The sequence below is a fragment of the Choloepus didactylus genome, chromosome 9, assembly GCF_015220235.1.
Source record: "Choloepus didactylus isolate mChoDid1 chromosome 9, mChoDid1.pri, whole genome shotgun sequence".
Taxonomy (NCBI): Eukaryota; Metazoa; Chordata; class Mammalia; order Pilosa; family Megalonychidae; genus Choloepus; species Choloepus didactylus.
Window position 1 is genome coordinate 99,291,522 of NC_051315.1, and position 25,135 is coordinate 99,316,656.

General features: G+C 36.1%; 1 protein-coding gene and 1 long non-coding RNA gene across 3 annotated transcripts in view; one reads left to right on the plus strand and one right to left on the minus strand.

Moving 5' to 3' along the window:
• Positions 1 to 25,135, plus strand: part of ADAM23 (ADAM metallopeptidase domain 23) — a 166,427-nt gene that overhangs the window by 97,282 nt on the left and 44,010 nt on the right. For both annotated transcript variants that reach the window (XM_037849407.1, XM_037849408.1), the window contains exons 6-15: positions 1,025 to 1,088; positions 8,486 to 8,558; positions 9,281 to 9,357; positions 11,135 to 11,200; positions 15,394 to 15,465; positions 17,588 to 17,751; positions 18,705 to 18,789; positions 19,719 to 19,809; positions 22,109 to 22,157; positions 24,240 to 24,339. In XM_037849407.1, coding sequence (XP_037705335.1) covers positions 1,025 to 1,088; positions 8,486 to 8,558; positions 9,281 to 9,357; positions 11,135 to 11,200; positions 15,394 to 15,465; positions 17,588 to 17,751; positions 18,705 to 18,789; positions 19,719 to 19,809; positions 22,109 to 22,157; positions 24,240 to 24,339 — 841 coding nt within the window. The remainder of the gene's footprint in view (positions 1 to 1,024; positions 1,089 to 8,485; positions 8,559 to 9,280; positions 9,358 to 11,134; positions 11,201 to 15,393; positions 15,466 to 17,587; positions 17,752 to 18,704; positions 18,790 to 19,718; positions 19,810 to 22,108; positions 22,158 to 24,239; positions 24,340 to 25,135) is intronic.
• LOC119544186 overlaps positions 23,734 to 25,135 on the minus strand; it is a 29,469-nt gene continuing 28,067 nt past the window's right edge. Inside the window, exon 3 of the long non-coding RNA XR_005218784.1 lies at positions 23,734 to 24,484. This is a non-coding gene — a long non-coding RNA (uncharacterized LOC119544186). The remainder of the gene's footprint in view (positions 24,485 to 25,135) is intronic.

Below are 25,135 nucleotides of genomic sequence, written 5' to 3' on the forward strand. Positions count from 1 at the left end.
TCCCACCCTACCTCCTTGCTTTCCACCATTTGCCCTTTCTGTCTTTTCTCTGTTGAGTGACTCTCTGTGCCAGTCCCATGTTAAAGACTAGAAATGCAGTGGTGAACAAGGAAGGCAAACTGCCTTCTTAACAGAGTTTGCAGGAGATTTAACTGCAGCTTTGGTAGGTGCTGTGAAGGAGGAAGGACGGGAGCTTATGGGGTGAATGAACCTGGCTCAGGAGGGTTTCGCAGAGGTGTATCCCCCAGGCCATACCACTCAGAAAAGACCAAGGATAAGTTGGAGTTAGCCAGGCAAGGGGTGGGGATTGAGGAGAGAGGAGGTCAAGCATCGGCTCTGAGGCAGGATCAGAAAGGACATCTCTAGGACCTTTTAGATCAACATGCAGTAGCCCTTCACATTAAGATCTAGTTTGACCATGTGATAAAAAAGGATCTTGAAGATCTTCTCTTCATACTTCATAAAGAATCCTGTGTCTGTCAAAATTAAATGTAATTTGCAACACAGAGCCATGCTGCTTGACAGAAATCCACAAGATCTTCATCTCTTACAGGCGTAAAGATACTTCTGTTTGCCTCTTTAGAATCTATTGGCTTTAGATTATTCTCATACATAAAGGACCTGTCTGTTTTCTTATAGATTATATAGAATTGGTATAACAAGAAATTAGTACTAGTACATTGTGCTGAAATAGTAACTTGAGATACTAGAACTGCATGAATTGTCCCATCCCAGATCAAATTCCTAATATGTCCATTTAATTTTGAAAATTAATTATATTAGGCATGTTAGTATGCTCTTGATGTGTACTTTCATGCTTTTTATAGCATATACACTGTTTAGTAGAGTGTTGGCACCACAGCAGAGTTCCCTACAGATATGTGAATTTGATTTGGGATTGTGTAAAGGTATTTGTTCAGATACATACTATTTATTTTCAAAGACAGAATAATGAAGCTCATTTGCTGACTTATTTCTTGTTGTGTTTGGTAAGGCTCTCCTTGTGTGGTTTCTTGTGTTTTAGTGGTATGTTTGAAGATAATACCTTTGCGTATATGATAGAACCACTGGAGCTGATTCATGATGAGGTAAGTCTGAATATGACTTCAGTTTCTTTATTGGGTTTCACTCTGCCAACGTATTTGCCTTTGAGCAGTGACAAGAAAATGTAGATTTCAAAGTGCATAATGCATATTATCTTGTTTCAAACTTAGAATGAAACTTAAGTTACTCATTCCAGGTCACACATCAGGAAGGGATGATAAGACGCATCAGACCTACGTTTTCTGAAGCTTAGGCCAGCGTCCATTCCAGTCTGTGCAGAGGGGAGATGACTGGTCATCTTCTCCTTTAAACTGGTTTTTATTCTCATAATTGTGTGACTATATGCATGTACTTACCTTTTGTGAGCCTTAGAATCTTCAGTGGTGAAATTTGTGGGTTGGACTATGATTACATGATATAATACTTAGTTTTCTTTAGAGATAGGGAAGAAAATAATGTTTAGAGTCCTGTACATAGGCCAGCCACCTTATAAGAAATCATAGACTGTAGTAGTGTTGCTCTCAAATAGAATACAACAAAATTTAAATTTATATATATATATATATAATATATTCATCAAATATTGTATGGAGGGCTGCCTGCAGGCTGGGTACTGTTCCAGGTGCTGGGGATATAGCAGTGTACAAAACTGAGTCCGAGCCTCATGGAGCTTATAGGGATAGACAAGATGAATAAGTAAATGCATATGTACGTAAGATATTGATATATGCCAAGGAGAAACAGTAAAGCTGGGAAGATGGAGAAGAGAGTTAAACTCTTAAAGGAAATGAAGGAGCTGGAAGAACATTCCAAGAGAAGAGCAAATGCAAAGTTCTTGGGCAGAAGTCTGCGTAGAGTGCTCTAGGAACTGCAAGGAGTCGGATTAGGTTGGAGAGGAAGTGAGGAGGGAAGTCGGAGTAGTGAAAAGAATTACTGATGGGAAAATAGTATTTTGAGAATAACAGAGTCAGCATGTTGCAACGTTTTGATGGGGAGCAGAAAACTTTTTTTTCTCTATAGAGATTTCAAATTTGGGTAAACTAAATTTTGAAACGGTATGACAGTCATTCAGGCTACAGATAACAGTTGAACGGAGAATCATTTATTTTCTTGGTTTTGACAGTGTGTGTCTGAATATGGGGTAAATTCCAAATTTGAGGCAGAAAAATCATTGTATTTTAAATAGTTAATATTTGAGTAAGTCTGTATCATTGTTCAACTAATAACTGTAAATATGACCAGACAATGAAAACAACCCCACCTGGATCTTCTGATTAAGTAGAATGATTTTCCCCCTACTCCAGTAGTAGGTAAACAACTTTTGTATAGAAAAATTATTGAGTCATTCTGCAGAAAATTTGACTTTGATTTCTAGCTTTGATTAATGTTATCCTGAAATCCCCACATACACAAAATTCTCTAAGCATTAGCATGTTTTAAATGTATAAAATGAGATAATATTTTTCTAAGCATCACTCATAAGGCAGTTTTGTAAATTCCTTGAATTAAAAAATTTTTGCAACACTGATAAACTGTTGAAGAGATAATGTAAATGTAAGCTGCTGTTATCATAATGTTAAAGCATTGGTTTTGCATTTTATACCCATAATCATATTGTCCAGGGGCTGATTTTTATGTGCTTATTCCTGCCTCTTCTTTTTTGCCTTCCTTCTTACTGCCTACCTTTTGTTCATGTATGTATTTGTCTTCATCCTCAACATGGGTAAGGGAAAAGGAATAGTACTTGAAACTTTAACAAATCAATTTTAAAAATTGTGTTGCTGATATATTAAGCTCTTTATTTTTATGCAGTTTACTAACCAGTTGTGAATGTTATTAATCTGGGGATCTTTTCACCTGAATTAATTCTAACTGAATTAAATGTAGATTTTTTTTATATTAGAGCTGGGTGTTTAATTTTAGTATGCTTTACAGTGTCAAGTAATGCAGAAGGCATGTTCCTAATGAAAATTCATGTTGTCTCTCAAGTAATCAATGAGTGGCAAAACTTTTATTGTAAGTCTTTTATGTAATCTATAAGACTTTTAAATAATTTTTTCTGACTATAAAGCAAACACATTGTAGGAAATTTGGAAAGCAAAATAAGCAATTAAATAAATAATAAATATCCATCATCCATTCCCCAGAGATAACTTCTTTTTACCCTTCAATATATAGTCTCCCAGTTTTTTAATGATATAATCTCATTTTAAAAATAAATTGGATCATTATTTTGTAATATAATTTTGTTTTAAATTTTATTTTGAAGTAAATTCAAAGTTATAGGAACAGTTGCAAAAACAATTCAAACCCCATACACAACACTCCAGCATACCCTGACCTCCCTCCCCCGATACCCGGATCCACCAACTTTAACATGCTGTCACACCATTTCTCTTTCCCTCCCTCCCTCCCTTCCTCTCTCCCTATCTATCATCCATCATCTATTGCTCTGTCTTCTGAACATATGACAGCTAGCTGCACACATCCTTGAACAAACACTGTAATTCACATATACAATTCCCATGAACAAGAACATTCTTTTATGCAATCCCATTAAGTGCAGCTAAGAAGTTCAAGAAATTCAACATTGATACAAAGCTTACATTCTATTTTTCCTTTTTTTTTTTTTTTTTCCTTATGTCTCAACTGTGTCCCTTTGAGCCTCCTGTCCTCCATCCTCAGATCCCATCCAGGATCATCCTTGGCATTCAATTGTCATCTATTTAGACTGTCTTTTTTTTTTTTTTTTCATCCTCTTTGTGGGAACATATATACAGCCTATATGTTCTATAAATCTTCCCATTCCACCCCCTCCCTAGCATTCCATTAGTGGGATTAATCACATTTAGAATGTTGTAATGCCATCACCTTCCCACCATCCATTACTAGAAATTTCCCTTCACCTCAAACAGCAACCCTACCCTCATTTCTTAACTCCCCATTGCCCCTTCCCCCACTTCTCATAACCCATACTGTACTTTTCATCTCTATGGTCATATTCTCTGATAATTTCTTTGTGTTTACTGTGGGGCTTAAAATTAACCTCTTAAATCCATAACAATCTTGTTTTTCTTTGATACCAACTTAACTTCAATAGGACACATAAACTATGTTCCTATACTCCTCCATTCCCCCACCTTTATATAGTTCTTGTCAAAAATTACATATTTTACATTGAGTCTAAAACCACTGATTTGTCATTAGAGTTTGTGTATTTTATATCATGTAGGAAGTAAATAGTGGAGTTACAAATCAAAAATTATTGGCTTCTATTTGTATTCCATTGTGGTCAGAGAATGTGCTTTGAATATATTCAATTGTTTGTTTGTTTTTTTTAATTTACTGAGGCTTGTTTTATGTCCCAGCATATGGTCAATTCTGGAGAAAGATCTGTGATCACTAGAGAAAAATGTGTGTCCTGGTGATCTGGGATGTAAAGGTTCCATATATGTCTGTTAAAATTCTCTATATCTCTCTCTACTTTTTTTGTTTCTCTGTCGGTAGGGCTCCCTTTAGAATCTGAAGTAGGGCAGGTCTTTTATTGGCAAACTCTCTCAGCATTTGTTTGTCTGTGAAAAATTTAAGCTCTTCCTCAAAGGTGAAGGAGAGTTTTGCTGGATAAAGTTTTCTTGGTTGGAAATTTTTCTCTCTCAGAATTTTAAATATGTCATGCCACTGCCTTCTCTCTTCCATGGTGGCCGCTGAGTAGTCACAACTTAGTCTTATGTGTTTCCTTTGTATGTGGTGAATTGCTTTTCTTTGCTGCTTTCAGAACTTGCTCCTTCTCTTCAGTATTTGAGAGTCTGATCAGAATATGTCTTGGAGTGGGTTTATTTGGATTTATTCTATTTGGAGTTCGCTGGGCATTTATGCTTTGCGTATTTATATTGTGTAGAAGGTTTGGGAAGTTTTCCCCAACAATTTCTTTGAATACTCTTTCTAGACCTTTACCCTTCTCTTCCCCTTCTGGGACACCAATGAGTCTTAAATTTGGACATTTTATTTTATCTATCGTATCCCTGAGATCCGTTTTGATTTTTTCAGTTTTTTTCTCCATTCTTTCTTTTGTTCTTTCATTTTCTGTTCTGTGGTCCTCTGGGACACTGAGTCATTGTTCAGCTTCCTCTAGTCTTGTATTATGAGTATCCAGAGTCTTTTTAATTTGGCCAACAGTTTCTTTTATTTCCGTAAGATCTTCTATTTTTTTTTTATTTACTCTTACAGTTTCTTCTTTATGCTCTTCTAGGGTCTTCTTTATGTCCTTTATATCCTGTGCCATGCTCTCATTCTTTGATCGTAGTCCTTTGATTAATTGCACCAAGTACTGTGTCTCTTCTGATATTTTGATTTGGGTGTTTAGGATTGGGTTCTCCATATCGTCTGGTTTTATCATATGCTTTAAGATTTTCTGTTGTTTTTGGCCTCTTGGCATTTGCTTTGCTTGATAGGGCTCTTTCAAGTTGTAAAAAATACCAGTCTAATTTTTCAGAACTACAACTTGGTGGTGTACACTTTCTCTAACTAACCAGCAGATGGTGTCTGTGAGTCACCTATTCCCCTCAAGTCAGTTCTCCTCAACTTTGTCTTTGTGGTGTGTGGAGAAATGATTCTTGTGGGGTTCAACTGGTGAGCTCAGTTTGGGTGTGTTTTTGGTGCAGTCCGCCCTGAACATGGGGTGTGTGTCTGGGTGGTTAGGGAGGCAGAGCAGCTTTAATAGTCAAACCTCCCAGGTGTTCCCGGAAATTCAAGGCTATTGCAAGAGTCTAAGCCTTCATTTCAGTTTTGCCCCAGATTTTCTCTGCCGCTGACCCACAAGTCACCGGCATTGACGTAGTGTCCTTGGGTTTTCCGAGCGGGCCCCTTTCTCAGCTGTGATCTTCCAGGACCTCTGCTGAGGGAAGGCTGTGCTACATCACAAGTGCATGCTGTCCCTCAAGGGAAGCCCCGGGCTGCCGGGTCTTGCAGAGGTGCTCCCAGCCTGATGCAAAGATGGCTGAATGGGGCGTCTCAACCCCCCCCTCCCCACGCACAGCTCCGCCTTCCCACCTCCAGGACAACTAGCTGTGTATGCACCCAAGGCCACTGTCCATGGCCGATATTGTGGCATGTGCGTGCTGCCGTGGGATACGCTCTCCGTCATACTGGGTTTCCTGGTACGGCTCTGGGCTGTGGGTACAGCTCCGGGCAGGAGTATCTCCAGCCTGCCAGGGAGCCAGCTGCAAGCAGCGTGGTTTCTTTCTCCTTTTGGCTCTCCCCTCTGCTCCCCTGGCCCTGAGGGAATCAGCAGTGGTCTTTCCTCCATGCCAGACACCGAGAGGTTGGCTCAGCCTGCTCCTGCCATGCTTCACTGCACAGTTCTCACTGCCATATCTGCAGCTGCTCCCGGGTTTTTGTTTTTTTTTTTTTAAAAAAGAACTAGTCCGTCTCTGTTCTAGTTTGCTAATGCTGCAGAATGCAAAACACCAGAGACGGATTGGCTTTTATAAAAAGGGGGTTTATTTGGCTACACGGTTACAGTCTTAAGGCCATAAAGTGTCCAAGGTAACACATCAGTAATCTGGTACCTTCACTGGAGGATGGCCAATGGCGTCCGAAAACCTCTGTTAGCTGGGAAGGCACGTGGCTGGTATCTGCTCCAAAGTTCTGGTTTCAAAATGGCTTTCTCCCAGGACATTCCTCTCTAGCAAGCTTGCTCCTCTTCAAAACGTCACTCACAGCTGCACTCAGTTCAGTCTCTTTAGTCAGCACGTTTATATGGCTCCACTGATCAAGGCCCACCCTGAATGGGTGGGGCCACGCCTCCATGGGAGTATCCCACCAGAGTCACCACCCACAGCTGGGTGGGGCACATCTCCATGCAAACAACCTAATTCAAACTTTCCAACTTAATCCCCACTATTCTGTCTGCCCCACAAGATTGCATCAAAGAATATGGCTTTTTCTGGGGGACATAATACATTCAAACTGGCACAGTCTCCAAACGCCATCCTCCAGTTTCCCCACACCACAGCGCGGCTGCGGGACTTTCAGCCAGCTTACTCACTCGTTTCAGAATGCAGACTCCCGGTTTCACCAAGTGCACGGTCCCTGTGGTTTTAGCAGACCTTGTCCAGCTGGTGCATTGCTGAAACTAGTGTTCTGGGTCACTTTCTGGTTTTTATGTAGTATTTTTCATGGAGTTGTTTTTTTGCCCTGTCTCACCTAGCTGCCATCTTAGGTAGCTGTAATATAATTTTAACCCAACAGATTCTCTCTCTGAGCATCCATGTCTTCATTTGTAAAATGGCTCTAAATAATTCACTATATGGATTCTTGTCAGGATTAAATTGAGTAATGTGTACATTAGCAGGGCCTGGCACATATTGTGCACTTGGTAATGTTGGATAATGATAATAACAGTAAAGATAGTAATAAATTCCTAAAGGTATAATTCCTAGGGCAAAAGACATGAATATTTTCAAGGTTGTTGATGGACATTGCTGAATTTCCCTCTGATACTGTGCTACCAACTTACTCCCACAAGCAACTGTAACTAACTATGGATATCATAATTTTTAATTTTTTGCCAACTTGATGGCAAAAAAGTGATATTTCATTGCTTTTTTAATTTGCATTTCAAATCAACATTAAAGTGTTCAGCACTTTTTTGTATGTTTTTTGACCGATTATCTTTCTTGTGAATTTCCTATTCATGAGTTTATTAGTTAGGATTCTCTAGGGAAACAGAATCAACAAGAGATATTTATAAATATAAGATTTATAAAAGTGTCTCATGCAACTGTGAGTATGCACGAGTTTAAATTCCTTAGGGCAGGCAGAAGACTGGCAACTCCAGTGAAGATGTTCGATGAACTCCTCAGGCAATGAACTGGCAACTTCAGTGAACTCTTTAGGAAATGCTTCGCTGGTCAGCCAAAGAAGAAGTGAAGGTCCTCTGACTGTCTCACTTAAAAGTTTTCAACTGATTGGCTTAAATCCAGCTGATTGCATTTTCTCATTGTGGAAGACACGCCCTTCCTTGATGAAATCAGACAGAGCTGCAGCCAATTGACTGGTGATTTAACAAACCAGTCTTCTGGTTTATTAACCAGCCACAAATGTCCTTGCAGTAACGGTTAGGCCAGTGCTTGCTTGACCAGATACCTGGGTACCATCACTTGGCCAAGATGACACATGAACCTAACCATCACAATGAGTTTTAAGAAAACTGGGTTTTAAGAGTAACTAATAAAACTCTGCTTTGGTCTAAACTGGAGCCATTGGATGCTATTTTATTTAAAATAAAAGTTTTATTAAGACGTATGCTTCTCCTTTTTGATAGCTAAAACAGTAGCATATAAATATTCTAATGTATGGACATTAGAGAAAGTTTTAATATTGTTCCATAGAGTTTTGTTCACAGCTTGCTTTTTAATTACCTACAATTGTGTTGTTTCAGAAAAGCACAGGTCGACCACATATAATCCAGAAAACCATGGCAGGACAGTATTCTAAGCAAATGAAGAATCTCAGTAAGTTTTAATTAAAATACCATTGGATTTTATGTAGTAAGAGCTGTGACTTGGTGGAAGTCAGCAGATGTGCAGGCTTGATGGGTGGTGAAACTGGTCTGAGATCTGGGGTGAGTAGTATGGATGGGCAGCAATTGGAAGACTGAAATATGAAGCCCTAGAATAAAGCTGCTTTGGAATCCAGAGAGTGTGGCCAAATACAACAGAGGGTTCAGTGAGGATCATCCCTAAATTTCACTAGCAGTTTATTGCTGGAACTGAGGCATCTTAGGCATGCAAATGTTGGCCAAATTTCTTTTGGGTTGTTTGGATCTGTAATATCGTTTCTATATTTTAATGCCAAAGTCTTTAATAATTTGTGCAAAAGCTTATTCCATAAGTTATTTTTAATTCTAAAATAAATTTAGCCTTGTAGAATTCTCTTTAATTTTCAGATATTGAGTGTCAGGTGGTTGTAGGTCAAATACCCATATTCTAATGAGTCTTCACCAGTCCATTATGTTTTTCATGGTGTTTGGAAGTAAATTACATTTGAAATATTTTTGTGATCATGAGACTCTGAAATGTGTGATGAAAAGTATACTTTTTCATCTTGGGTTATCTTGATTTTGAGATGACATCTATTATTAATGTCACTATTCCTTTGTATAATATTTGAAAAGCATACTCAGATTGGAATGCAGTCAAACATAAATTTTAGTATTTGTTTTTCTTTTACATAGGTATGGAAAGCAGTGATCAGTGGCCCTTTATGTCTGAATTACAGTGGTTGAAAAGGAGAAGGAAGAGAGCAGTGAATGTGAGTGTGGCATTGAGCCACAGGTGGGGTTATTTTACTTAGTTAAATTGTGGCCTGTCATCACACAGTATCTAAGTGTAGCTAAAGCAGTTTAGATTTGGAGACTGCCCTCTTAAAAACAAAAACAACAAGCAAAAAACAGCTGTGCTTATGATTTCTTAGGTGACTTTAATTCTGAACTGGAATCCTTATTAATGGATGAAACTGATTACAGTTTCATGTTCATGTACCGTTCTATGAATTCTGATGTCATATAAAGAATATATTATTTTCAGCTCCAATTTAAGTGTTTTCTTAAAAAAGTTGCAGTGTATGTGTTTTCTTCTGAAAGTATAGCAATTTTTTTTGACTATGTGGTTTATAGAACATCATGTGAAATGTTTCTGTTAAAAAAGGCAGGGGGAGGAGTTAGGTTTTGAGATGTTGGCCTATCATGTTTATTCATATTTCTTTCAAATTAAAAACCTCATTATACCAAACTTCATAGCAGGATGTGTTTTTCAGAATGGAATGAATCTATTTGACCATTAGTAATATGACAGTTACTAAATAAAAATCATATAATTATGTAATCAACAACTGTTGTATGTCTCACATGTATTAATAAATGTATAGGGGCTTTAAAACTGAAATTATGTTCCTAGTTTTTTTCAAAATAGATTAGAAAGCTGTAATGATGGGGATGGTTTGTAATTACATGGTGAATGCTATGTAACCGAAAATTAATTCCATAGCTTATAGATTACATGGCAATTTACTAGATAATTTAATGAGTAATTAGAGTGGAAATTGCTCATTTTAGATAATGTTTTGCTGAATGTATTTTTTGTGTGTAAAAATTAGACCACCAGCTATCAAAAACCTAGTTCCAGGATAATTCATCCTCTCTTTTATGATCCTGTATTAAGGTGATTATGAATAACACTTAATTTTGTACTTAGAGATCTTGTGCTTACTTTTGAAGATGCAGTTGGTAATAATAAGTTTTGTATAGCAGGTTGACCTTACATAGCAGGTAGACTAGAGTCTACCCTTATCAAATATAAACTAATGAATGACCATGTAGGAAAAAACAAAGAGCCACCATTATTAATTTTCCAATTATGAAAAAGAAAATAAAAGACCAAATGAGGGCTAAAAAACTTAGCCCTTACTCTTAAAGATTATCCAGTAATAATTAAAATTTCAATGTGCCTGAATATAATAATCTGCAGTGTTTGTTCCTTTGAGAAGTTGTCTAGTTAAGAATTGATACATTATTGGAATTTCACACCAGTGGGTTAACATTTCTGTTTTTGACTATGTTGATATCGGTTGCATATATACCTGGAGGTAACTATAATTTATGATTTGAAGTTTTAAGTAGGTATTAATATTTTATCACATCTTCATGCCAAAGAAATTGAGGTTTATTTATTTTAACAGAATTATACTCTATTTCTCCCTAGACCTTCTTTTACATATAAAACACATAAAAACAACATGGGCTATTCCTGTCTTGATGAACACTTAACTATAATAACAGTTAAGTCCTGTTCATTTTCAAATACTTGAATATTTATCCACAGTTTATAGTCAACTTTTTTTTTTATTCCCTGGGTAGCTCTTTAGTGAGGTTATAAGTAGATACTTAATTTCCTGACCTTGGTTCTTACAGGGTGTTTATAAAGCAGGCAACACAGTCTTCTGATGTTCAAAGACAATCTACAACCTAATAATGAACATGAGAAATATTTTCTGTCACCACTATTCTGACCATATATTTGCATTTCCACAGCCATCTCGTGGTGTGTTTGAAGAAATGAAATATTTAGAACTTATAATTGTTAATGATCACAAAACGGTAAGAATATAGACTCGGTGGTCTTTAGACCAATAGTTTACTTAAGAAAGAAAAGTTTCACTTTGTATTTAATCATTATTTGTCACTTATTAAAGCCAAGATATTTAGATGCTTTACTTTTTTAGAGCTAGTAAATGCTTTGATTTATTTCAAAACACTAGGTATTTTATAGAATTTACTCAACTCTAAATTTTTCCTGCTTACTAATAGCTATAATTAGTGGATTTAACTATTTGTTTGCCATCGTTCACTTGCCTTCATTTAACATTCTTACTCTCTATTTACCTTTGTCTACGTGTTTGGTCAGTGCTTCCTAATTTTATTCCATGTCTTTGTTCCACCAACATGTTATTTTTTTTTTGCTAATTGTTATGATTTGTGTGGATATAATGATAAGAAATAAACATACAAAATAAAGATCTGTTCAAAGAGAATATGCTAACCAATGATTTATCTTCTTTCAATATTAGAAATATGAATAATCTTGTGTTATTTCTGTCAGAGTACAATGTGATTGAAGTGTCATTTCAGTCACACTCAAAAGACATATGAAAAATAATCATTGTCCTCCATTGTTCTCTCTTGAAGATAAAGTAGAAATTCTTTTAACTGTACTCCACTCAACTGTACAAAATAGGAAACTTGATAATTTTTTAACATCTTATATTTTGAATGTATTTTTTAATCCTTCTAAATTTAATCTTTACTTCATGAATAATAAAATGGCAGCCTTCTTAAAATATTGTTTTCATATATGGAAAATTTCTACACATTATACCAGACTGTGATAAAGTTACCTTATTCATTCTATCAAAATAGGAAAGTCTTCTAATGGTAAATATTGGAAATTCACCTTATTATTAAAATGAATTGTAATTATGCACATACTAATCTGTCTTTGAAACCAGAAAAAAGTACTGTAATTTGTATGATAAATTTGGAAGGAATACATGTAAAGAAATTTTTTTAAGCAGAAGCTTTTTATTCTTGAATGATAATAATTCCTAAGATAGAAAGAAAGGACCTAAGAAGATTTCTACTGTTTAAAGAAATATTACATCTGGGCTATGAGAACTAAAACTATTTTCCTTTTGCTTCAAGACCAATTTAAATCCTAATCTATAGTAGTTCCAACTGTGTCATTTTGTAAGAGTATTTTTTTTTCTCTTAAGAGTTGAGAAAAGCCCTTTTTTATGGTGAAGGCAGCTTTGGAAGTTGATTAGCACAAAGGAGCAGTAAATCAGAACATGGATCAAAGTACTTAAATTTACATGTTTAAAGTCATACTGAACTAGAATAATTAATACATCTACTTTTTAATACCTGGAGATTTGCCATTGATTTTCAGAATAATCATCCCACTGAGACTACTTATCTCACAATCCTTTGCCTATATGAGGCAGAACAGTATTTTGATTATTGTCACCCTCTGTTAAAACAAGTTCTAATTTTAATTTTTTTCCAAAAAGCAAGTTTCTTAAGGATTGTATTTGTTAAGGAAGCAAAAGCAGATTTGCCACTTTCGATGTAAATTGTTTTCAGTGATCAGAGGATATGAAAATGAGTTTTATCATAAATGGAGCTTGCACTTTTTTTAAATATGCAAAATCAGTTCTCAATGATGCAGAAAATAGAAACATTTTGCCTACATTTGCATTAAGCATGACTCTTTAATTCATAGTAACCTAATATTGGTTTCCTGAAAAAATGTGGATATCTTATTTTGAACAACCCACATATTTGTATCAGTGGTTTTCAATTAAAAAAGAAACATCCCTCAATTTTGTAGAAAGCATTCTGGTACCTGGATGGCAGAACCTAATTTCTGGGCCAATTATAGCCTCGATAAGGATCTGCAAACATTTCTCTGAGCTGCTTAAGCTAAAAATAAATATTAAAAACCTTACTCTAATAGAAAATTGACTGAGATATTTTAAATGTATGAAGAGCAAATGTTATGCCTACAGTTCTGCTATATTCTTAAGTATGAGTCAGTAAGGACAACTATGTAATGATAGCTCAAAATATCTTTCAGTGTTGGTCTCATTTGGTTTTTCTTTTGGAAAAAAAAACCACTCTTTTATATTTACCTTAAAAATTATGAGTTCTCATGAATGATCATGATTTGGTAGGGATGTACATAAACTGTTTAATAAGAATTATTAACTGAACAAGTTTACCTCTTATCTCAACCCAGAGTAGGGTTTCAGTTTCAGCGGTGTGTCTTGGATAGGTTATTTGTCCTCTTTGTGCTTCATTTTACACTTTTTTGAAACAAGGTGTATTGGTTTTCTAGAGCTGCTCTAACAAGCTACCACAACAGGTTGTGACAGGTTGATGTTGTAAAATAACAGAAATTTACTCTTTCACAGTACTTGAGGCTAGAAGTCCAAAACCCAGGTGTTGGTAGATCCGTGCTCCCTCTGAACTCTAGGTAGGACAAATCCTTCCTCACTACTTCCAGCTTCTGATGGCTCCAGGCAGTTCTTAGCATTCCTTGCCTTGTAGCTGCATCACTCCGATTTCTGCCTCTGTCTTCACATGGCCATCTTCCCGGTGTGTCTCTCTGTGTGTTCTGTTCTTATAAGACCACCAGTCCTTGAATTACTTCCTTGCTTTACTCCAGTAAACTAATCAAGACCCACCCTGAATGGGCAGGGTCACATCTCCATGGAAACAATCAAAAGATCCCACCCATAATAGGTCTGCCCCCACAAGGTTGCATTAAAGAACATGGCTTGTTATGGGGTACATAACAGATTTAAACCAGCACAATAGGTATATGATACCACTGCATTAGAATAGGTGTCAGCTAATACTTTCCTTTTCTTTTTGTGATTCTGTACTTTTGCTGCTTTTAATTTAAAAAGTATGTTTGCAGGTTTTTAGCTTGTGGAGTTTTGCTAGGCACATTAAAATGCTCAGCTATTTATGGTAACTTCTTTATGCTAAGTTTTAGAAACCTATTCTGATGCCTGAAAACATTTAGATCAATATGAACTTTATGACTCAGTTATATACATACATTGAAGTTTACTGTAAAAAATCAATACAGTTTTGGTCAGATGATGATGCACAGTGGTAGCAATAATAATAACAGTAATGTTATACTAATATGTGTGAATTAATAAATTCTACTAGCACAGTATTAATCAATTTCTTGTCTATTACCATGTATCATCAGTGTGCTGTGTTATAAAAGATAAAATAGCATACTTGTAAGCATTAAGACATATATTCCTTGTTTTAAAAACATAGTCATGGGGTAGAAAGAGAATGAAATGAAAGGGTCTGACAAATTTAAGGATGAAAATGGGCAAAGGAGAAATAAATAATCATGGTTTTCCACTGTCGGCATATTTTAAATCTTCATGAAAGATGCATTATTTTAATAAGTATTTAATTATTAAAACAATAATTTTTCAGTTGTAGAAAATAATGAGAGCCTCATTGACCAGTAGAGGGTGTAATCCTGCTGTGATGCTTCAGTATTCAAGTGTCCTCTTAAAAACACACTGAGGAAAGTGCACCTTGCTAAAATTGTAGCCATCCATGTGTTGTTATATAATTATTCTATTAATTTCTTTATTTTCTTAAAGAATCATAAACACTCATAAACTATTGGCACACTTAACATTTTTACTTTTCTTCTCCTATTTGTTCTGACTTTGATCAATCCCAAGCAAAAGGTTTGTTTGGAGGAGTTTTTCCTCTGAAAGAATATACCAAATTTACTACAAATGCATACTCTATCGTGGACTGTATCTGTAATGCCTCCTAAGTTATTTTCTTGATCTGTGGATAGCCTTGACTTTGAAGCTAAGAGAGTGTCCAATTGTGGCTAAATTTCTTGGTCTAAGAAATTTCTAAGCTGGTAAAGGTAGTTTTAATGAAAATAAAAGGATTGCATTTGTGGACATTAAGACTGCATTAAAAACTTACTTTTCAGGTATAAAGTTCCTCGTGCATAGTTCTGTAGGCCCTCTCAGTTACCTAGGACATTGTGGATGTTTTAAGGTAGAGTTTTCCTGTCCTGCAGAGAAATAAAATAAGAACATACGCAATCTGGTACAAAATAAATTTCTTAATCCCCACTCTTACTATTGCTATGAGGTTGTTGCTTTTATAGAATTTTGAAATTTTCCATTAAGTTATGATTTGGCAGTGACTCAAATATCTTTTTTCTCCCCCAGTTTAAGAAGCATCGTTCTTCTCATGCACATACCAACAACTTTGCCAAGTCTGTGGTCAACCTTGTAGATTCTGTAAGTATCCCAGTTTTCTTGACCCTATTTTTATTATGATGTATTGTTTTACATTTGTTTGCTTACTCATTACTTTAATTATTTTCTTGGGCAAAAGTAAAAATAGACTCCTTAAGTTCACCTGGCTAGAAGTTATAGGGTGTCTGCTTTATAAAGACGAGTGCTGTCAGTTTCAAGGGACTGTTCGTTATTCTCAGAATCCCAAAGATGCATTGGTGTTGCTTCCAAGTGATGTCTAGACCTCATTGTCACCAGTGTCTATGCAGGATAAAAAAGCTGAAGAAAATAAGGTACCAAAAACTGAATTTCACTTGGCAGATGAGACTGTGTTAATAATAACTACTTGGGTTTAGTGTCCCAAATATTTAGTGTTAGCAGAGAACTAATAAATTGACATGGAGTATGTTTGGAGAATGCAGGTAATACAAAAGTTTTTTTAAAGGAAAAAATTTCCTGGTGTTCCCATTAGTGGAATGCTTCAGACTTTATTTCTATTTGACAGAATAGGGTGCAGTCCACAAATAAAATTAATTGCAAGCAGTAAAAGATATATCTCTTTACAAAGACTTTTAACTCCACAAACCTTTAATTTCAATATGTTTTCCCCCCTTTCACTTTGTAAGTTACAGAAAGTGATGATTAAAATTTTCTTTTTTCCCCTGATTCAGGTAGTAACTCCATAGATATGTATGTTATGCATTAAGCTCCAATAAATGATTCAATTTTGACTAATCATAAATTGAAAATAGCATACTACATTGTATATTTTAATGTATAGTGCTGTTTTGTTCAACTAAAATATATTTACCTGAACTTTATTTTATGTTCCCTCTTAATTGGAAAAAAACTTTAATTATAAATTGCTCAACATCTAAATGATGTTTATTTTCTCTAAGAAGTTGCCTTCTTTTCTGCTTTCTAAACAGTCCTGATCCCCTCCCCCCCATCATGTAAATGCCCATAATAAATAATATCTGGTAGGCACAGCTGAACAAAAGCAAAATATGGGTAGACGGAACAGTATCATATAAAGTTAGGGTTGAACTTCTGAGAACCAGTTTGTACCTGGTTTATTAATTTTCTTTATTCTCAGCTCTTGGCAGTCTTCTCAGAAGAAAATCGTTTGTAATACATTCTTTGAATTAGTTACATAATGTGATGGATAGAAAAAGAAACATACATGGAAAAGAGAATACTAAACACATCTTTTCCCCTTTGAAAACTGTTTACTTGATAGCTTCTCCATGTTAATCATTTTAGCATAACTGAACAGAATCACATCTTGCAAACTGTAACCTTTATTTTGGTTCCCATATAAGATACAGTAGCTGATCAATTCTAATTTTTACAAGATGTTACATTTCACTGGTTCTTTGTTGTGAAGCCTGTGCAGCTTCAGGCTGCTAGTCAGTGTCTTCAAAGATCATTCATTGTTTTCCTAATTAGTTTGAAAATAAAACAGAATGGTAACATTCATTGAAGTTGCTTAATTATGCAAATTATTTAGCTACTTGGCCAAAAGTAGAAAAGCAGAAAGATGGTAATTTAAGTATCGTGGGGGATACCACCTTGTGATGAGGGTGAAATGGGAGACATAGAGCTGCTCTTACCTCTTATGCTCCTCATTTTGTGATTTTCCACCAGTGTTATTTCACTTTTCCTTTGATGCGGCCTCCAAAGGCCAGCCAGCCATATTGTTTGATGCTTGTCTGAAGATGTAGTGATCCATTCCAACCCTGCAGGAATAGCATTTTGGGCTCCAACCTGGCACTTTGGAGAGGTAGTTTTACTATGCCCTGTTTTCAGTTTTCATCCTAACTTTAGAATCTATCCCCTAGTGAGTTGCTGGGCCACCAGATTTGCTGATCTGGAATTGAAATAACCTTGTTGGAGAGTAGGTGACATGAGACCAAATTGCATGACTCTCTTGTTTGTTTGTTGTGTGCTTATTTATGCACTTGGAAAAGAGAAAGGAAAAGAAGACTCTGTCTGAGTTAGCTAATCATGACCCCGTGTTCTCCTCTCACCTCCCCCTTCCAGACCTTCCACTGACTCTGACTCATGGTCGTGCATGTTTGACCCAGTGTTTTCCTCCTGCCCCTGTACTGTTGTATACCCTTAGATTTACAAGGAGCAGCTCAATACCAGGGTGGTCCTGGTGGCTGTGGAGACCTGGACTGAGAAGGATCATATTGATATCACCACCAACCCCGTGCAGATGCTCCATGAATTCTCCAAATACCGGCAGCGCATCAAGCAGCATGCTGATGCTGTGCACCTCATCTCGTGTGTACCCGATTAAGCTTTTACTGTGGTCTTGGTTTAACATTTATCTTTATCCCTTTATTGTATCAGTTGAGCTACATATTAAAAAACAGTGACTTGAACAAGACTGGTGTTTATTCTTCCATCTGTTATGTAAGAAGCATGAAACTAGGATTTCTTATGATGAGATGATGGTCATAGGCCAGAGAACATAGCTTCTGTCCTAAAGGTCAACTAATGATCCAAGATGGGTGTTGGCTCTCCATCCATCACAGCTCTTCTTTACAGGCAGTGGGAAACAGGCAGGTAGGAGGTCAAAAGGACACTCCTAATTGAGTCAGCTACCTAAAAGCGGCTTTTCTGAAAACTGCACATACTAATTATACCAGCATATCATTGGCTAGATCTTAATCATATGGCCATACCTAGCTGTAAGAGAGGCTAGGAAATAGTCTTTTTTTTAGATGGATCATTTAATAAAATTGAGGTTCTATCAATAAGGAGAAAGGGTACCATACTTTCTTTTTGATATAGGTAGGCTGTTCCCTTCCTCATTCATGGTGAAGCTGTTTTTAGATCTCCCTCCAAGCCACCCAGAGTCCTTCCTTCCTTCCCTCTCTTCTTTACTCTTTCATTTCTTTTCTCTTAGTCTTTACTATGCAATTTTTAAAGATGAGCAATTTTTTTGTAACTACTAGATATCATCTAGTAGAATTGGGGCAAAGACCATGCTTATCTTTCTGTCCTTAATTCCTGACCCATTATGTAATGCTGAGTAGGTACTCAGTTAATATTCGCTCAACTGAAATAATTCTGACAACATAATTGAAAAAGATTTAAAATTCACTTTTGGTTTCTGGGATGATAGCTTTGGTGTATTCAATGTAGGAGAATAGACTTACCTACATATTTTGGGAACGTTTGTATGATGGTTAACACATTGATTTCCTAATAGCACTCTTTTTTTTCTTAAGGCGTGTGACATTTCACTATAAGAGAAGCAGTCTGAGCTACTTTGGAGGTGTCTGTTCTCGCACGAGAGGAGTTGGTGTGAATGAGGTAAACTTGATCAATTTTCTTAAAGTGGAGCTTTATCTTTGTATCTGATCTCTTCCTCCCCTATTGCCCAGTTTACATCCCTACTTGTTTAGAACAATTCCAATATCACGAGTGGTGTTATATTAGCCAATAGATCCCAAAGTGGTCTTTGGTGTTAGAAAAGAGGTATTATTTCATTTCCTAATGATAGTTTTTTATATTTTCAGGAAACCACAAGCTGAAGATTGGCCCAAAGATTTTTAGCCTCTATAGATAAGATGTTGAGTTTTTTAAGGTTACTCATCCTCCCTTATAACTTTCTTTTTGAGTTATAATACTCTTCTGCCCATGTCATATTTAACTCATTTAAATCAAAGTGTCTACGATTATATCCAGTTGGTATTTTTCTTTTCTCCCCATGTAAATGTTTTCATCTTTATGCTTTCCACCTGCCTATCTGTAACATAAATTGGAACTATTTCCTTAATCTCATTGTTTTTGTTTTTGTTTTTGTTTTTTGATATCCTCATTTTTATGAAGGCAATTTCTTCTAACAGTTGGTAACATCATCCAGAAAGCCTAACTGCTAACTATATCTAAATCCTAGTCAATAGCTATCATTCATTTGGGACCTATCTTGACATGTTTGTAGAAAATTGAATTTATCCTAGGTTTGGTAAAAGTTGAATTGAGGCACAGATTTTTGTGACTTGTATTTTACATTTCCGTATGAAAGTGTCAAGTTCTGAGAAACATCACAGAGTAAGAGGGGCTTTCTGCTTCTTGGGCCCAGTTGCAAGAAAGAAGTGGTAAGGAAGATATGCCACCTTTAGATGCTGTGAGGCTCTACGTAGGGAACTGAGATGATATGTGGTTACGATTAAGAAATAATAACTAGCTTTGTGCACTCTCTCAAATGTTTCCCACACACTTTCAACTCTGAAAACCAGTATGGTCTTCCAATGGCAGTGGCACAAGTACTGTCGCAGAGCCTGGCTCAAAACCTTGGAATCCAATGGGAACCTTCTAGCAGAAAGCCAAGTATGTACACTGACCTTCTTATCACTTTCATATGCCATTCTGTCTGTATAATGCATTTTAGTCTATAAATATTTTTCATTCCTAAATTACTACAGTTTAATTGTATATCTCCTTCCTCTAAAAAAGTTTATAAAACAAGCAACTTAGGGTAATTTTTCATCTCTTTCCCCCTTTAAAATCCATAAAATAGGAGACAGATTCATAACCTGGTTTCTCAGGGCATGAGTTAGCTCTCTCTCTCACACTGCACAATGTTGGATTCATGGGTGCTGAATGCTCACCTGCACACTCCTCTGGGTTCTAATCAGTTAACTGTACACAGAAGATGCCAGATGAGGTTCCATCACAAGTTTAATAGTGGTACAGCTGGATTGGAGAAGTGGCTTAGATCTTGGGTCCAAAAGGGCTTTCTTCTCCTATTCACTTCAAATTAAACTTACCCACCTTGTGCCTCAGAAAAACTGGAGAAGGTGGCTCCCCCACAGTAGACCTCCCGCCCAGGGCCTTTTAGCATGGGGACAGGTGGTGGAGGAGAGGATTCTTTTTCAGATCTTACCCAGTAGAAAATATGACCAAAGTCTTTTAGGTGTCACTCTTTTCAATAAGCAGGTGAGAGGTAGATGGAAAGACAGGGCCAGCTTATCCAGTAGGCCACAGTGCCAGGGGCCACAAAACTTTTAGAGCCCATGAAAACTTTCTAGTTTCTTTTAAAATCTGAGTAAAGAAAGTGCACAAATCCAACCTGGTTTATATTTACGTTTACTTCAAAGCAGCTGTAAAATATAATTTTTATTTTTCATGTGTGGAAGAAGGCATAATACAATCCTTTGGGAAAAGGAACCAAGATATTCACTCAAATCATTCTCTTTACTGGGAATTAAGTAGAATTCCTCTTTTCTCTGAGAAAATGTGAGACACTAGAGAAGAAAGTCTCCATACCCACCTAATAAAAAGGAAGAAAAGAACAAAACCTACTTTAACATTATCCTACATTTTATACTTTTGAGCCTACTACCAGGTAATATTAATACATAGTATTATGGAAAATTAAAATCAAATGTATATCCAGGGGCTACTTCATTCCCTTTATGGGTATAATTAAGTCGTCAAGCAACATAGTTATCACGAACGTCTAGGGGCATTTGGCAAATCTCAACTAACCTTTTATGTATTAATGCCTTGCTTAGAGTATTTTTCCCAAGGAAACACACAGTACACATTAAAGGGGAATTTAGGGTTCAGTCAGCTAGCATAGATGCCTTAAAATCAGAAAAGAGTAGGACTAGGTTTATAATCTTGTTTGAAAGACCCTGGAGCTGTGAAGTAGGCAGTGCTGAGGTCAGTTGAGAGATGTTACTGAGTTGGATGACGGGGTAGAATGAGAGACAGGGTTCATTACTAAGGCCTGGCATAGTTCTGCTTTCCTAAAATCCTTTATTCCTTTGTAAATTGTGGGGGTAGATAATTTGTTAGTTCCGAACTCTGAATTTCTTTAAGTCAGCCCATTTGGAAGTTTTTCTTCCAACATGTCCTTATCTATGATAGGAAAGAGAACAGGAAAAAATAAATGAAGGGCCAATCACATTATCAACATGTCTCTCTATGATATTTAAGTCATGTTCATGACTGTTATTTAATTTAAATGTTTGTTTACACTTTTATTTTAGGTTGTTCTCTTTTACTAAATCTGTTAGCTTAGTGTTCCCCAAAGTCATCACATTGACCAGCAAATTTAATTCCCTTCTCTAACTTCCAGGGAACTTTGCTAGGACTTCAAGAATGATCTGTTGCATTTGTATAACACAGCTTTACAGTTCAGAGTGCACAGGTGCATCATTTCTTGTGAACCCCAGACCCAATCTGGGAAGTGGATAAGGAAGTGTTATTCCCACTTTAGAGGTGGAAACACTGAGACCCAAGAAATGCTAACTCATGTACCTCTGGAACTTTCTCATATGGTAGAACTTGGAATAGAACTCAAGCTTTCCAACCTTTAGACCAGCATACTTTTCACTAAACATTACAACCAGAACTTGATTGGGTTCTCTGAGTTACTAAAAGACAGACACAATTTTATTTCTTGTCTGCTGTTTTCTGACAAGTGATCTATAATTCAGGAAAGGATAAGATATATTGATTTAAAAGGAATACATTGTGGCTTGTGAGACTTCCCCTGTTGGACCTATTTGGAATAGAATTAGTAATAAAAAATTATTGTGAGGGGTGTATTGCAAATTAAAGATGTGACTTTTGTTGCTGCTTTTTTCTTCTGTTGCTCTTCTTTTTTTCATTGTACTAGAATGTGACTGCACAGAATCCTGGGGTGGCTGCATCATGGAGGAAACAGGGTAAATATCATTATGCATGAACTTAACATGTGACTTTTGTTAAAATTGCTGCTTATAGCTAGACATAATCTCTCAGGTACTAGTCTTTCAGACATAGCAGTTAATATAAATTCATATTATCTGATATTTTAGAACTAAAAGGAATAAATTTACTTAATATTTTAATCTTTTGTTTAAGGTTAATAATAAAAGTAAAATGTATTCTCTACTATTTTTTATCTGCTCTTACAGGAAAGCACATTATTAAATGCTTCTAAGTTTAGTAGAAGCATTAATTTTTTTTTAGTACACTTAGAGTAATAGGTGGTTGTCTACATGAAAGTCTGCAAATCAATTTAGTCATCAATTTACATTTTAAGAAACTTGTAAATAGATATGTTTACGGTAATAAAAATTGTACTAAACTACTTATATAATCAATAAGGATTTTTTTATTAAGACAGATTTATTGTGTCTAAATAAAGTAGTCTTCTACTGATGGACAATTGAATGTACACTCACCTGTCTCCTCTTTTCTTCTGTGGCTCCTTTGGGAAGTAGAGCAGCTGCCCCAGAGTGGCATTGCTTCAGTGAACCAAGGCCTGGAAACTGCCCTCTTTCCCAGTAACCCCTGCCCTGTAGGAACTACTGCCTCAATATCTCCTTAGCAGAGCCCACTCCTAATGGATAGAGGCAGTTTCCACACCCACATGCCTCTCCTACATTTTTGCCTATGCCAGCTACCTGCCGAACAAATTGGCCATTACTGGTCCTACCCCATCCCTCTGAGCTAGTTGTGCAGGCAGAGTCCCTTCCTTATTCTGGCATCAGACCCTTCTGGAAGCCCAGCTTGTGGGAGAAGAGAAGCACAAGCATGAGGGTTTGGAGAAGGAGTTGACCATTATCCTTACAACTTTAGAACACATTTCAAGGAAATGTAGTTTAAACTTGAAGCAGTTAGCTTCCATGGTCTTATTACTATTGTACTAGAGTTCAGTAATTATTACAGGTTAAACAGGCTTTTTTTATGAGGACTGCTATAGGAAGGAGATACCTCCTGTGTTCTAAACTCCCAATTTCTAAATGAATTTTTGGATCAGCTGCCTATAGAATGTAATGAAGCCATTTAAATTTAATATGTTTTCTGAAGTATACATTTACATATTGTTCTTTTCACCATCAACAGTGGAAGGTTTTCCCTGCTTCCTATATACATCAGAATACATAAAATTATCGGATTACATCCTAGAATAAGTGGCCAGTCACTCGCAAATAAAATCTGTTGCAACTGTGTCCAAGGGATCAGTGTGTATGATTCAGCTTACCCTTGACCATGTGTATAATATTCCCCTGTGTACTTACATAGGGATAGTAATTTAAGTATGAGCTCACAAAGGGGCTCATATTATATCTGTGCTAAATCGTGAACTTCATAGTCTTTGAGGTTGAGAATAAGGTGTTATTATTCATGGAGCTCACCTTAGTTCTGCTTTTATTCATATATATCTAGTGTATATATGTTATGTGTGTAAAATATATGCACTAAAATATTACATGTATAATATGTATTGTATGTACACATAATATACAGACAACATATCTCTTTAGGGCTTCCTTATTTATCTGAATCTTGTTGTTGGAGCTTGCATTATATAGTCTTTAATAAATTGCCTCCCATGACTCCCTCTTCCAAGATAAAATCTAGTAGGTTCACGAGCTCCTTTGATTCAGGGCAGAGACACAAAAGTGCTGCTTTTACTGAGACATGGCAAACAAAAATGACCACATTTTAAAATACAGCCTAGACGAGGTTTATGATGAGCTTTTCATAAACTGCTTCAAACTAGGTGCACAAAAGTGCTTGACTGCTGAGAAGGATATAACATATCACCCATATCTGTGATTTTCTTTGAATGTCTATTTTTATAAAGCTCTACCACATGTATTTGTTTTTGCATTTTGAACCTAAGTGCTTTATAGTAATTTGTGTAGATTCATTTAGATCTAGAGCAAACATTTTGCTCTAGTTCAAGGGTTTTCATTTTCTTCTCTGATGACTGCTTTTGGTAAATTAGCTACATAATTGATTCTTTGTTTCTTTAGGGTTTCCCATTCCCGAAAGTTCTCAAAATGCAGCATTTTGGAGTACAGAGACTTTTTACAGAGAGGGGGTGGAGCCTGTCTTTTCAACAGGCCAACAAAGGTTAGTAACTTAGAAAGTGTAATTATTTCTTCAATGTTTTATAATGGAACAGAGCAAGTATCAGAGGTTGTCTTGGGAGGCAGGTTTCTTGTCAATCAGATTAATATTTAGTTATGAAAGGCTTTTTCTTGTTGAGGTTCCAGTCCTGTTAAAATGAATGACAAAACCATAGTTTCAATGTTCTGAATCTCTGGGTGTTCAATGCTAGCAGCATGCCCCCCAAATACTCCCCCAAAACCCAACAAACCTTCAATTAAAATACCTTTGAAAATTTCATGTTAGGGTTCTATACCCTGCTAAGGGAGAATGGGTTGGATAAAGAATAAAATATTACTTTAACCTGTTTATCTATAAAAATTCCATTTCCCCTTGACTGCATTCTCTCTAGGGACCAACTGAATTTCTTAACTTTTTTTTTATTTTGTAGTTTAAGAGTGGTCTTTTCTTCCAGGCAGAAAGCATTGCTAGTATCAGCTGGCCAAGAAATGGTCCAAGGTTTTTAGAGTCTACAAATACACATATGTATTTGTACTTTTACTTTGTGGTCTCTTTACCCAGGGGTTTTCTTGTTGTCGATTGGCATTTCGTCAAATCTCTTATCCACAATTCATTAATCCAAAAACTCTAAAAATTGGAAGTGTTTTTTATGAGTTTACAGAAAACATTTTTGAGAGTAAAAATTTTTCCTGAACTGAAAAATCTTAATTTATTCCTCATATTGTGAATATTCACAAATCTTACCATAGAAATATTAATGTATTTGTTATAGCTTCAGGCTATTACACAGAACATGGTA